This window comes from Lepidothrix coronata, unplaced genomic scaffold (assembly GCF_001604755.1).
Source record: "Lepidothrix coronata isolate B3197 unplaced genomic scaffold, Lepidothrix_coronata-1.0 Scaffold85, whole genome shotgun sequence".
Classification (NCBI taxonomy): Eukaryota; Metazoa; Chordata; class Aves; order Passeriformes; family Pipridae; genus Lepidothrix; species Lepidothrix coronata.
Genome location: NW_016690265.1, coordinates 3,725,983 through 3,740,396, shown reverse-complemented (window position 1 = coordinate 3,740,396; position 14,414 = coordinate 3,725,983). Strand labels below are relative to the sequence as shown.

General features: G+C 42.0%; 1 protein-coding gene across 1 annotated transcript in view; it reads right to left on the bottom strand.

The window, feature by feature from the left end:
* Positions 1 to 13,513, bottom strand: part of HGFAC (HGF activator) — a 49,633-nt gene extending 36,120 nt beyond the window's left edge. The window contains exons 1-4 of the mRNA XM_017820756.1: positions 13,316 to 13,513; positions 11,704 to 11,758; positions 9,687 to 9,783; positions 4,275 to 4,348 (exon numbers count right to left, since the gene is read on the bottom strand). Coding sequence (XP_017676245.1) covers positions 4,275 to 4,348; positions 9,687 to 9,783; positions 11,704 to 11,758; positions 13,316 to 13,381 — 292 coding nt within the window. The 5' untranslated portion in view covers positions 13,382 to 13,513. The remainder of the gene's footprint in view (positions 1 to 4,274; positions 4,349 to 9,686; positions 9,784 to 11,703; positions 11,759 to 13,315) is intronic.
* Between the last annotated feature and the right edge of the window lie 901 nt (positions 13,514 to 14,414).

Sequence of the window (14,414 nt, the reverse complement as noted above, 5' to 3'; positions counted from 1 at the left end):
GGGAAATTATAAAGCAAAACACAAAGCACATCCAAGTAAATCAGGCCAAGAAAAATTAAATTGGAGCAGTCTAGTATATCTCTGTTTACTAAGGAATTTTCTAAATCATGGGAAAATGTGGTGGGAGAGGAGCATATGAGCCAGGATAACCCTCTAGCTCCTGCGATAGAAGCTTTACATGGCAATGTGCCCTACAAATGTAGTAAGTCTTGCTGTCCAGGCAATGTTCCTGATTTCAGGCAGTGTTGAGGGATGTATCTCCCCTGAAGTTAACCAACAGCATGTTTACACCTGCTCCAGAGCTGGCCCAACAGCTTGTTTGCATTCTAATCCTCTTTTCTAATGCTCATCAAACTCTGTGACACCAGCTGTAGAGTTACTCAATCCATGTGCTTCTTCAGCTAGAGAGCGCGGTCCTAAGCACGGGATGCAACATATAGAGGCACAGGCACACACATGCAGGGCTAAGGTGAAGCATAAATGGTACATCCTGAAGTTTGCTAAAACATTGTGAATGTGAGGTTCCCTGGCACAGATCAAAATATTTACTTCAGAAGAGAGTGATGTAATTCCTATCAGATAGCAGGTCTGGGTGTATTCACTGGGAGTTTCACTCCAGGATAACATCAAGGGAAAGCAAGTAAAGTCAGTGACATTCCTAATCTTCCTGCTGTTGATAGTTAGGAAACTTCTAGTGGTGTAATGTTTCCTCTAAGGAAAATTCCGTATTTCCTATTCCCATTACATCCAAACCATTAATTGATCTCCAAGACATCTTCTGCTGCTACAAGTGCTCAAGTAGTTTTTTGTACCCTTGTTAAATCTACAAAAAGCACTTCTGGTCTTCCATTTCTTTCCCAGTGACTACCTCACTACATCCCACCCACCACTCCAGTCTGACCATCCAGGGGTGTTCAATGTCCCTTCCCACCTTTCCTGGAGTCCAGCAACAACTTCTGCTCATAAGCATCACAGTTCCCTGCAGGGAATCCTGACCACCATTAACTATCAATTAACTGGGGAGTGCTAAGTCCCTGCCTTCTCAACACTGTCTAAAGCACCCTCATGGGCAAAACACTCTGCTTGCCAGCAGTTATCTTGACTTCAGCTTCACATCTCTAAGTCTCTGCTGAATGAGTAGTAGCCTTGTCTCACCTTTCTACCCATATCTCCCAACAAAAACTTTCTGTTTCTGCCACCCATGTTCCCCAGAGCCCCTCCTGGGGTGATGCCTCTTCCTCCTGCCAGCACAGCCCACATTGCTCTACTTCTTCTTTCCATATCAGTCCAGATGTACCTTGAAAATACTCACTGTCTGGCACTTTTTTCCCCGTATTTGGGCCTCCCTGGGGTTTTGACCATTTGTGCAAGATTTCCAGACATTCAGAGCAGTAGTTCTACCAGACTGCCCAAGATCTGGAAGTCCCACAAATAGGGGCATTGCACATTTTTGCTTATGTGTACATAACTGCAAGCTGTGGATGCACAGCCCAGCTGGTCCATGTGTGTGAAAGGGCTCACATTGGGCAGCTACTACACACTCCAGAGGTATCCCCTGGGCAGAGGAGGAGGATGTCTGGAAACCTGGGCAAATAACCCCTGAAGGCAGCAATAATGCTCCCACAGATAGTAGGGGGAGTTGAACAAGGGCCATGGCTGTTGACAAAGCAAGCTCTGACTCTGCACAGTGCAGTACTAACAACTCTCTCCAGTAGAAACTATATACCTGAGCTTCACTTTATCCTGAAGCTTAAAGGCTGTCTGGTTAAACTTTCCCTGAATTTGGCAGATGCATTTTTCTGTATCAATGCCTCCAACACTTGCTTAGCATTGATTTGTAAGCACCTCCAAAGTTTTGAAGTAGGATCCCCACATATACATGGTATTCTTGGCCTGGAGAGCGTTTGTGCTTCAACCTTTGCTTTCAAGAAACTTTATCTCCATCCTAGTTGACACACTTCTCACCAACCCCTCATGGCCAAAGGATACTCTCTCCTTGAAATTTCATTTCATCTTGTTTTTCGAGCATCTTTAAAATGTTTGAGATTTCCCCAAATATTTAATATTTTAGTGGATTTTTTTCCCAACAAAATCATATTATTTTAAAGATCAGCATTGTTCAGTTTGATTGCTTATTTATTCCCAGCTGTCTTCCTCAGCAGATGACCTTTCCTCCTGTTTGCTTGAAATTCCCTTCATCCATTTTGTCACTTTTCCTTTCAATCTCACCATAAAATTTTTCTCTTTAAGCTATGGTTGATAATCTGTTAAACATTTTTTAAATTCAAATACAGTGCTTGCTGCTTTAAAAAAAATAGACATGTTTACAAATAAAACAGCAGCTAAGACACTTTTATTTAATTTTTAAAAATTCTAAATACTTCTAGAAATAAAGGGTTTTTTTCATTTTGCAACAGCTAGCAGTGATCTCTTCCAGGTATCCCATCCATTTTCTCTTTTCTTTCCTCTCTCACACATATAAATCCTATTTGGGCTTTTTTCTGGAGAAAAAACAGTAGCCAGGGAAAGCCCTCACTGATATTAAGGTGCATTGACAGAGATACCCCTCGGCGAGAGGCAGGCAGACAGGGTGGCTTTCTCATTCCAACCCACCCTACCCAACCCACCCTGCCTGTAGGTAACAGGCAAAAATGAGCCAAGAACTCTAAAAAGGCTTGCAGGCAGCGAAATATCTTGCAAGACAATGGTGATGGGCAGACAGAGGGACAGAGGCTGCACGAGGCACCCCCAGAAATGCAACACTAGGTTTGGAGAGCTGTTTCAGCTCCTGGAGGAGTCTCTTTGAGTCAGCCAGCTGTCAGTGTGACAGTAACTGTTTCACTGGAGGATTAAAGCAGTCACGAGTTGCAGCTACCAATATTTTAAGCTCTGGGAGGCCACTCACGAACAACTAAGTGCAGCCCCCATAACCTGGCTCCTGTAAGGCATGAACTGCCTATAAAGTCCACGTTCATGTCTGACACACTTACATTGCAAAGGCACATACAGTGCTGCTTTTTTTTGGGTTGGGTCATTTGCCTCTGATCTACTGTTAATCTGTTATAAAGCCAGGCTGGAAAATAATTTAAAGTCAGGAAGTTTAAAAAGGTGATGATATGCACTGCTTAATTTTAGACTGTCAGCATGATTCAGCTAACATTGGCTTTTCAAGTGCTCTGGTAGATTGCAATCAGGTTGGCAGTGAGACTCCTGACACAGCGGAGAACTCCCTGAAAGGGGATGGTGGAAAATACCCTTCCTTTGAAAGCGGAAAGTGAACGTCTCAGGGCATCTGGTCATATCCTGCAGACTAAATAAGACAGCTTGAGTTTAAAAGTAGTGAGATGGCAAAAAGAGGAACATGATCAGCATTTAGACATAGATCCAAAAAAAACCTTCAGGGGCATCAAGTTTAACCAGCGCAACACCTGATTTGTCAGTGCTGGTCTATGTCTATATGAATTGAGAATTAGATGCATGCTTTCCTTATAAAATGAGATTCTCCAACATCCAGCTGGGATGGAGCTGGGAAGACAGAGACAAGAAAAGGTCAGTCACTGAGGTACTGCTGAGGACAGGGATGCATGTTCCCAACTGAACTTCTTGGGATGTGGTGCTTTCACTCAGTGTGTCAATTAAAGTGACTTATATCTATATATATAGAAAGGAGAGTCTGCCACAGACCTTGACTTCCCATTTTAGACAAATTTCTGCAATGAGGTAATTGTAGCATTGGAGTGTGATGACCACATGAAGCCGTAGCACTGTTCAGCTAAGTAATCCTCTCATTGCCCCTTAGGACTCTTGCGATGAATGTGTCTAGCCTCTTGCCTTCTCTGATGGAGCCCAAAGCCCAAGGAAGTCTGGTTTTGAGGTCTGCTTTTTCCCAAATGTTTATGTGCCTTCTAAACGATTAACAGGTCAAATAGACAGAAAAAGTAGCTGATTAAATGAAGGAAAAGCTAATAGGTACATCCAAGCTGTGCAGGAGGAGAAGATGTGCTCGGCTCCAGCTGGAGTTCAGATTTCCACGTTGGCGTTACCATAATTTCTCTCCATGATTTCAAATTAGTCAACAGAGAGTGAATTAAAGACTGTGTGATATACACAATTTAATACTATGGTTCTGTAGAGTCACAGAGAGATTATGGAAACAGCTGATGTGAAGGCTTGCTCTGTGTACACCACATAAAAGGCACACTGGAGGCACCATCCCTCCTTACTGCAAAGGAGGAGCCAGGTACCTGGAGCAACCCAGCAATGGCTCACCTTACCTGAGTGGTCTTTGTGCAACAAAGCACAGTGTCCCCACCTCCTGTCCCGGTCAAAGTTAGGTGTTGTTGAACACCTGAAAAGAATATTAAAGATGAAGTTTAGTGCAGCTTTAAATAACTGAAACTTCATGGCCTTCACACTTTGGCAACCTGGAAATTCATACTTTTTTTTTTTTCTAATTAACATTACTTTCATTCAAACTCTCTTAATACCAGAGGGAGAAGTTTGCTTTCATTTGTTAAAGTTGCTCTGCTTCATTCCTCTCAAATTAAAAACAGATAAAAAATGAGATGTAGAAGCGGGATCTGATATTTTCGACAAATCCTCCAGAAAAATACCAACATTATTTCTATTTCTAAGATTAGAAAATGAAAGACAGAAATAAAAATAAAACCAAAGCAAACAAATTATGTCTCCTTTACTCATTACAAAACAAGCAAAAGAGGACCCAGACTATTTTTGATGCCTGATGGTTACTTTAATAATCTGTGGAGGCAGGAGAATGTCCACAGAGGGACTTTTCCTGGCTTTCAGTGACAAATGTATTTCACACTCAGTTCCTTTAAAACATTCTTATTTTGGAACTTGCTAGATGAAATGAGGAAATAACTGACATGGTGGTGATTTCCAAACACACAGATAAAACCTCCCCTTTTTTTTCAGAGCAGAGGACTGAGTCCTGCACGCCACGTCGCCTGTGGGAATCCTACCAAGGCGAATTTTGACAACTGCTTTCTGTACACCTTCCTTGCCCTCACTGGTCTGTTATCTCCAAGGCTCAGAGCACTCCAAAAAGCATTGAGCTTCTGTTCTTCATTTGCAGAAGTAAACTTACAGGCTTCCCCAAAGTCACACAGGGAACATGTGACTGAAATGAGGCTGAATCTTGGGGGTCCAAGTCCTGTCCCAATGCGCCATCCACCAGAACATCCTCCCTAACCAGTTCTAATGCAGAGAAATAGATATCAGCTACATGGCATTAGAAAAATTAGAGTTTACTTCATTTAATGTGCCTTATGATCTATTTTTATTATGCGTGGTTTTGTCATACCTTGAACACTTGGGTGATCAAGTATTTTTTCACCCCAGGATGTCACAAGCTAGATTGAAATTTTATTGTAGTGCATGTGTACCATTTTAACTGCCCTACTTTCCTTCTTAATTAGATGCTATGTGGCATTTAAAACACTTAATTCCTGTGGAGCATTTGAACAGGCCATGTATATTAAGTTTGGTGACCTCAATTATATAAGGTGCAGTAACAAAAAGGTGCTTGGTAGTCTAGTGCAGATTAACTTGGCACATACTTAAAGGGGCTGTTTTCTCATAAGCATTAAGGCTGGTGTGACTCTGTTGGGAACTGATGGAAATTTCTCAATGATCCTTTGGTGGGAAGTAGATTGTGCTTTTTTAAAGGATGGTCTAGTATCCATGAAGATTAAGATGAGGAATGAGTTAAAAGTGTTCTCAGCACTGCCTGTGTCACTGTTGGCAAAACCATCTCTGACTGAACACTTTACCGTGCCAGCTGTGATGGGGGAGGAGAATCCACACTTTTCTGACTTTTCTGAATGACATAATTTCTGATTTAGCAGAGTGATGTTACACTGGGCAGCATGGAATAGGCAAATGAAAAAGGCTCTGCATAGACCTAAGAAATGCAAGAAAACTCTGGTCATTATGGGGGAAAAAAAAACATTTTTGTGCAATTCAATGCTCTCTGGAGTCTGTCCAGCAACAGTCAAGTTCTAAGCAAATGGGGATCTCAAATTTTTCCGTCTAAAATGTTTTTTGTTATCAGAGACCCTGACAGAAGCTCCTTCTATCAGCTTTTCACAACCCACTGATCCTCCCACTCAACGCTCTCCACAGCCAGTCCCCTCCTTCCCTATCATCTTGCAGTGACTACAAAGAGGTTGGTCCTACCTTGTGATGCCAAGCTGCCTCCTCAGTGTCAGGCTTCTTGCCCAGTCCCATAATCCTTCTATATGTTCCACCACATATCTCTCCCTGTCTGGGACAACCTCAGCACATCCTCAAAACTGCTTCACTTGTCTCCCTCCTTTTATTTTCAAAATGCCTTCTTTGCTTTGAGGCTTACCAAAAATGTGATGATATTTCGGTCTCAGGGGATGTGACCTCCAGCAGCCAGACCAACCCAATAGGCTTATTATTTCTTTGTGCTATTTTCAAATGCACCCATGCTCAAAATTTATGAGATAGCAAATGTCTTTACGTCAGCCTGTCACATAAAACTGTTAATAAAAAGTGAAAACTTAAAGACACAGACACTGAACTAATTACACCAGAAAAGTCCACTTTCTAGGGATAGATTTAAATAACATTTTAAACCCATGCATGGTAAACAACATAGGAATGGACAAATAAAATGGTATGTCACAGATGAGGCCTAACTGGCTGACAAGATAAATGGAAAGTGGGTCATCTTACCCACTTGGGAGCCCTAACAATAGGATGTCTTAGAGAGTAAGCAAAGGTGGAAGGAAAGAGCTCTGCCATCACACTTGGTGCTGCTACTCTTTTCAAGACTTGGAGGTTGCCTGAAACCTTTTTAGGTGTTGTCCTGACCATGAGAGATGTCCAGACTTCACCTGACAACACCAAACCTACCACCGTCAGCACCAGAAAAATATCAAGCCTGGTGCTTGACATGTCCCAGCTCAGCCCACATGTACTTCTCCTTTACAGGACTGCCATAAACTCTCCAGCTTGTAATTCGGCTGTCCATAAAGCTCTCCTCTGCACTGTTTTCAATCTGTGGCCAAAGTTTCAAAAGTTACCTTTTTGTATTCCAGGGAATATGGTAAGATCATTCCCTTCCTATACATATCTAAGCGTACCTTTGCACAGGGGACCCACACATCCAGCACCCAAGCATAGGATAAGGCTTCTCCAGGGTGTGAATCAATACCTTCCAATTTACAGCCAAAACCTCAGGCTAGGTCTGCTCCTGCCATTCCCCTTGAGCAGAATCTTGAGGAATCCATCCCACCATGGGACACAGGGACAGGGTGCTGGCAGCTTCCCTGCAACCACAGCTCGGTTCAGCTCAGACCACTGTCCCCATCTGCTCTCACAGATGTTCACTGCACACCCATTTTGTCAGTCCCCACACTGCTCTGTCTTTCTGGAGGTACCAATGAAATTCAGAAGCAATTCCAGCTGGCTTTTTTTCTCCTCAGCACAAAGGGAAAATTTACATGATATCTTTAGTAAGTTATCATGTAAGACTTGGTAAGAGGACACTAAATAGAAACTTATCTGTGAAAATAGCTTATAATTAAAGGGAAATGCAATACAGGATGCTGTTAAAGGAAGTCTATTATTTAAATACTGCAATTATTTTGTCTTCTTTCCTGTATTTTCAATAAATATTTATAAAGATACAACTTGTTTGTTGGTCTCAAAAAAGTAGGGAGGGCTTTCTGCAGTCAGGAGCTGATTTATGTTGAAACACAGTATCTGTGTCATAGGTACTATGAGAAAACATAAAATTAAAGCCAATTGGAGAAGGCTTTGGCCTGCACTGTGAAGTCTTGCCTTGAAGTATGACTTGAGTACTAAGGACATGAACTTAAATGCATAAGCCAGCACTCTCCTGGTCTGGTCTCCTTGCATTTGCCCCCAAAGAGGCATGTTGGACCCAGACTCCCATCATGTCCATCCTTACTAGCAGCTTGCAGGCAGGCAGGCAGGAACAGGAAGGACACAAACCTTGCCTTCACCTGCTGTCTGCCAGGTCCCCCGAGATCAGTTATTCAACATAAGTCCAGCCTGGGTTAGTGCCAAGTCACACAAAAATGCACGGAACAGGTTTCCCAACTGCTATTCAGGGCTCTTTTACTGGCATCTCTGTGCCTGAAGTCACACGTTAAGTTGCTTTTAGCTTATAAGCAATGAGTAAACACTGGCCAGAAGGTCACCCATAGGGTGAAATGGCCTGTCAAAATCAAACAGCTCCAGCTGTCCTCCTCCTCGTCTCCCTGCTTGTAAATGGCTTTTAAAAAATCGGAAGCATGAGAACGAGTTGTCCAAGGTCAGCTCTAAAGTGTGCTCTAACCTTGGATCCCATCTATTCACAGGTTTTTCCATTTCTGTGGCCTAACTGGCTAAAAACAAATACACAGAGTGTCATGTATTAACAGGATACATCTTAAGCACTGCACGAAATTAAGTGGCTCCAAAGGTCAAACTCTTTGCGGCTACAGTTCATCAAAGACGGGGTTCAGATAGGAAAATTATTCCAGTTCCCTTTCTTTAGTTAAGATAGTCTCAAATTCTTGTTTCCTGGAGGTTTTTCTTACCTGTGTTATAACTGTGGATATTGGGGGAATTCCAAAGTGGTCTCCTAGCCTGGAGCTCTATATCTATTTGTGTAAGCAGTTGTGTGTTGTGTTGTTTACATTAGACCAGCACTTACACTTGAAACAGATGTGTCATCAGAAAGACACCACAGATCATGAAAAAATTAGACAGACAGGTATAAAAAATGAGAGTTCTGCCCTGCATGGGCGAGTAAAATAAACTCTAAAATATTATCTCCGCCCTGAAAACATGCAAGTGTTTGCCTTTCACATATATGCTCATCTGGGCATATATTTTCACAGTACGCGTGCCCACATATTCCCTGCTTTGTTGCCTTTGATTTCTGTTAATATACACCTATTATATGGGTTTGTCTGCAAAGTTAATCTTGTTTATTCAATGCTTGCTTCAGCAGGGTTCCCATCTGAGTGCCCCTACCCCAAAATGAGTCATGAATACTTTTAACAGCTTCTGCATATGTAAAAGAGTAACCTTTGCCCAAAAGAAGGAGACCTGGCCTTAAACACACTAGGAGAATAAATCATTACCCAACAAACAGGAGTAACCTCATTTCTTAGTACTGCACTATCCAAAAGGGGCCTGGTGCCAATCTGGGTAGAAATTAGAGATACCGCGGAGAGGGAGGGCAGGGAAACCAACTTTCCTCAAAAATCAGATGTTCTCTGCTGCAATACAAGTAGTACCTGCACAAATCAGATAACTCCTCAACCAGGTGTCCTCTTTTGCAAGTGTCTGGATCCCTCTCCCTCAGCAGAGGGTTTCTATCAGGTTCTGCTTTTTCTGTGCAAGCTCTTGTCACTCATGTAAGTCACAGTTCCAATATGAAGGGCAGTGAGGTAACATTTCTGCTGTTCCTGAGCTTTCTGTGGTGCTGGAGATGCAGTGCCTGCTTCTCCCTGAGCATGAGCCTTGACCTGAGGGCTGTGACTATCAGCAGAACTGCACTGGTCTCCTTGGGCACAACACCAAGCTCAAATGAATTATTCCAAAAGCAAGATTAAAGCACTAGAGGGATGACATTTTCATTTGAATGCTGTATTCATTTATGAGCAATGTCAACTTACCATTTCTTTCTGGAAAACGTATTTGAAATACACGAGTGATAAAACCTTCCACCAAACCGGAAAGGAAATTTGCATAAATTTCCATCCTCTGTAAACACTGAAATACAAGAATAAAAAACTCATCATGCAGCTGAACACCAACCCACAGGTATATATATTATAGGTTATTATATGGATTTATGAAGGTAGATATCTATAAGTTTTTCAGCTCTACTTTTGCCTCCATGTCTCTGCAACTTTTAATGCATAAGAGGCTTAAAATGCTATATAATGGCAGAATCAACAAAGATTAATGGACTCTGCAGTAGAATAAAGACCTCAGATCATTTCAGTTCAAAATAGATTGCAATTTCTGGTACAGCAAATGCCAATTATATTCATTAATTGTAATTATCATTTCTAATTATGTAGTATTGTAATTGCATATTAAAATAATTTCTGAAGTTGTATCCTTTCAAGATCCATATCACATTGTAACATCTTTTTAAAATAATTAAGGAAACAGACAGTACAAACTGAAATAGAAACAGTCAGGAGGAAGAAAGTTTTAAAGGTTGGGGGTAGACAGATATTTTTGATCATACCACTCTCCCTTTGGGATAAGCATATTCCTTACAAATGGAGGGAAATTGATGGGACCAGTGTCTAAAAAGGGCAAGTTTTACATTCACCATGTCAGTGATGGCAGTCTAAGGAAGGGTGGTGGGAGTCTAAGGAAGTCTAGTGGGAGTCTATCAGAAAAAAATCCTTCAAGACAAGTCTTGAGAATGAGAGAGGCTGAAGATAAAAAAGACAATGAAAATCTGTCAGAGCTTATTTAACCATTAAACTAAAAGCAATCAGTTTTGAAAGCCTGAAGCTTGAATGGGAAGCCAACCACTGCCATAGTAGAGAAATGGGGCGTACAACCAAACTGGCAGCACAGCACATTTCCATGTCTCAGAGACAATGTATGGCTGCTCCTTGTCCTGAGCTTACCCCTTCTGTGCTGGCTGGGGCTCCTGCAAACTCTTAGGATATCTGTTAACCCTCACGAGCCAAGACTCATCATCTCAAAGAGCTGCCAAGGTCAGTTATCAGAATTAAGGAAAAAATAACCCCTCCTTGTGGTCCAAATCCTTCCTAATCAGTTGGAATTACGGTCACTCCATCTGCCCTAACTATCCCCTTCTCTGTCAATGTGAAATAGCCACTACCAGCCCCTCTGCCATCCTCTTGTTGATCCTAGTTTGCATTGTCTGAACTAATTAAGCAAATGTTCAAATACCAACCTTCTCTATCCAATACCTCTCGTTATAAGTAGTTAGGAGAGTTATGAAAATACATCCCCATTCAGAAGACATATTGCATCCCAAAGGCTGTTGAAGACTGTTATAAGCTGTAACGGCACCACTAATGGCCTGATTCACATAATCTTTAAAAGCAAAAACACAGAAATAAAATAAAATAAAATAAAATAAAATAAAATAAAATAAAATAAAATAAAATAAAATAAAATAAAATAAAATAAAATAAAATAATAAAATAAAATGGAAGTCTTCGATGCCTGCACAGAGCCAGGATGTTTGTTGGCTGCCATCAGAACAAATGCAACCCAGAAAGCTGCATGGGGCTCAAACCGTTCTCCCACAGAGAGATCAAGGGCTGTGGTAGAAATCGAACCCATACATACAAAGAATTTATGCACTTTAAAGCGACAGGGAAGACACAGCTCTGATTAAAGGGAGTTACACATCTCCAGCCATACCGCGTTATGAGTAAATATAAAGCCACACCAGCTCAGACAAACTAAAATCCCATCAGCACCTTCCCATTAATCTTCACCTGAAGGAAAATTACCTGAGATTCCTGAGCTAATCCCAAATTCCCCTTTAAACAGAAATTAATATTGGCATAACCATTCCATAATCCTTATTCATGTTGAAACAAAGACGGGCTTCCTACCGACTTGCACAGCACAGACACACACAAGCAGATCATTCTTACTGTCATAAGACCTATTGGATTTGACTTGTACCTTGTCGGTGAGTGAACTCATGTTTTGAGCCTTTTCCTCCCCCAGATTTGTGGCGCTACAAAGAGAAAAAGAGAATGTGGATTGGAGACACGAATTCACCCTGGGAACCATCCTATTGGGACAAATGTATTTTCCAGGGTGCCCTGAAACTGCGTTTCTCCCAATGCTTCTGCAAACATCTCATTATTTGCATGTGATTTTTGGTGGGGCACAGTCTGGTGAAAGAGAGCAGATACGCGTTGGTTCGTAAAAGTTCTCTGTTAAACCAGCACAATACAACAAAGGCCAAAGCTCTGCTCCTTTATATCTTTCTATTGCCAAGTGACACATCTCCTATTTCTCTCGGCAGGAAGCATACATGCACTCTGGGGCCAGTTCACAGTTACAAACAGTATCTCAGTATTTGACTTTTCCTGCAGTTTTGCTGTATCCCCCAGGGCATTAGTTACAAAAGCAACCTCCAGCTGTGTTTGGGTTTGCTGATCAGCAAGCGAAGAGCACTAGGTTGAGATGATTTTAAGCCACAGGAAATAATAAAAAATGGTAATACACATAAAGTGCTGCTGCCACTAACTGTTGCCAGTGCTGGCAACTAAACTATAGCAAAATAAAAATATTAAAAAAACAGCCAAAGAAGCAGCACATCATGAACATAGAAGTGGACAGGGGACGTAACAAGTGAGGGTTAAGAAAAAGCTGTTGCTGGGATATATAGGAAGGGCTTGAACCATTCTGCAGAAAAAAACAATTTTTGCAGTCTACACTGACTCTGCCAGCACTGAGCAGTCTGCAACTGCTTCAGCCAGGGATAATCTTTTCCTTGGCACCATGAATATTTCTCTCTGCTCCCACGTGTAATATCTGAGGAGATGCTTCTGTAATTCTCTGGGATAGTTGGGATTATAGCATTGTTTAAGTATATCTTATAGCATTGTTTAAGTATATCTGAGTTAGTTTTAACCTAGCTAGTGAAATAGGGCTGATCATAAGGTCCAGGCTATTAGCTGTCCTGCTAGTACATGGTGGATGCCAGGCCATGGTGGGGTTTAAGCCAACTAGTAAAGTCAAACCATCATGGCCACGCTCAGCAGTGCTTCAAGTGCCTGGCAGATATACCACAGAAAAGGCACAAAGCACATGATAAAAAAATGTAAAAAAATTATGTGGAAACAGGGAGAGGTCTGAGAAGAACAAGATAGCTACCTAAGCTGGACTGTTCAGTTACCAGACAGCAGTAAAGTCTGTCAGGGGAGCACTCTCCTACCATGCTACTGCAGGTACCTGGCTTGTGTCAATACATTTCTGAGATGTATTTTCAAAGGATTTCAGTTTTTGTGGTCTTTCCTCCCCTCCCATTCCTTGTCCCTGGCAGGGCATGGATGTAAGCAATTGCTTTAAACACAGAAATCTAGAGTACCATCTATCCCCCAGGCCCCCCATTTAGTCAGCACTGCTCCCAGCCTTCATCTAGCAAATCCATTTTGTTTTCCATTTGAAGCTCTCATCCTCTTGGTCTGTTTGGTGGCTTCACTCATCCAACCCCAAGGCAACATGGTCTTGCCAGGCAGCACGTAGCTGATCCACCACTCCAAAACAGAAGAATCAGACTTACCGTCTTTGCACAGTCACTGCTCAGAGTCAGAGCCAAGACAACAGTGAAAGGAGCACAGACTTTCATCTTTGCTTTCCTCTCATGAAGGTTTTGCCTGGTACAAGGAAACTTCCAGGGCTGGGCTGAAGTGGAAGGGTGAATTAGCAATGAGCTTTCATAAGGGACTGTGATTTACTTGACTTTAGGGTATTTTAGTTTTTTAAGTAAGCAGAGCTGTTATCGTTGTTAATCATTAATGTCTTCATGGATAGAAGGGAATGACATGTAGGGAGAGACTCTCCCTAAACCACAGGGAGTTAGTTAAGAGTTTACAAAGTGTCTGACCCTCAGAGATGATCCCTGGTGTAATCAGCAAATATTGAATAACACTTCCAGAGGAGCTGATCCAAAGCTGCTTGCAACCAGAGATGATTTATTATCCAGATGTTCCCATTCTCTCTCTCTTCAGGAGCTAATTAAAAGCATGGTGTATCAAAAACAAGGAGCTCAAAGCAAGCCCACTCAGGAGATGGGATTACATTGCAAAATATGGACCAGATCAATGCCAATATCAAACATAAGGATTACTCATTAACAGATGGTTACCTGCCCAGCTGTGACTTGCAACAGCAGCCTTCCAGCAACAGATTGGGAAAGTTACAAAGAAAGAAAACAGCCATTATTCTGAAAACATATTTTGTGTACCAAAAAGCTCCCTTCTGCCACCATCTGAGCAAAGCCATCTCTGTCTTGTAAGAGCCTGTCTGAGAAAGCTGCAATGCAAAAGCATTTTTAACAGGGATGCAAAGGGTATTGCTAAAATGGAGATTTCACCAGTGGAGTGTATTTCAGCCCCACCTTGCCTCACAACCAAAATCCACAGGTTTGGCTGGTACAACTGTGCCTGTGCTCGAGGCTTTTGCCAGCCATGTCCTGTCAATCAGGGACCGCACCTCTTCACACCCAAAATCCCCAGAGCCACAACAACAGAAAGAATACCATAGTCCTTGCTTAAGTTGTGTGCTACCCTTTGAAGTTTCACCAGCACAGCTATGGAAGGGATATGATTATTTTTAATTTTTTTGACCCAACAAGACCATGGCAGTAGGGCCCAGCAGTG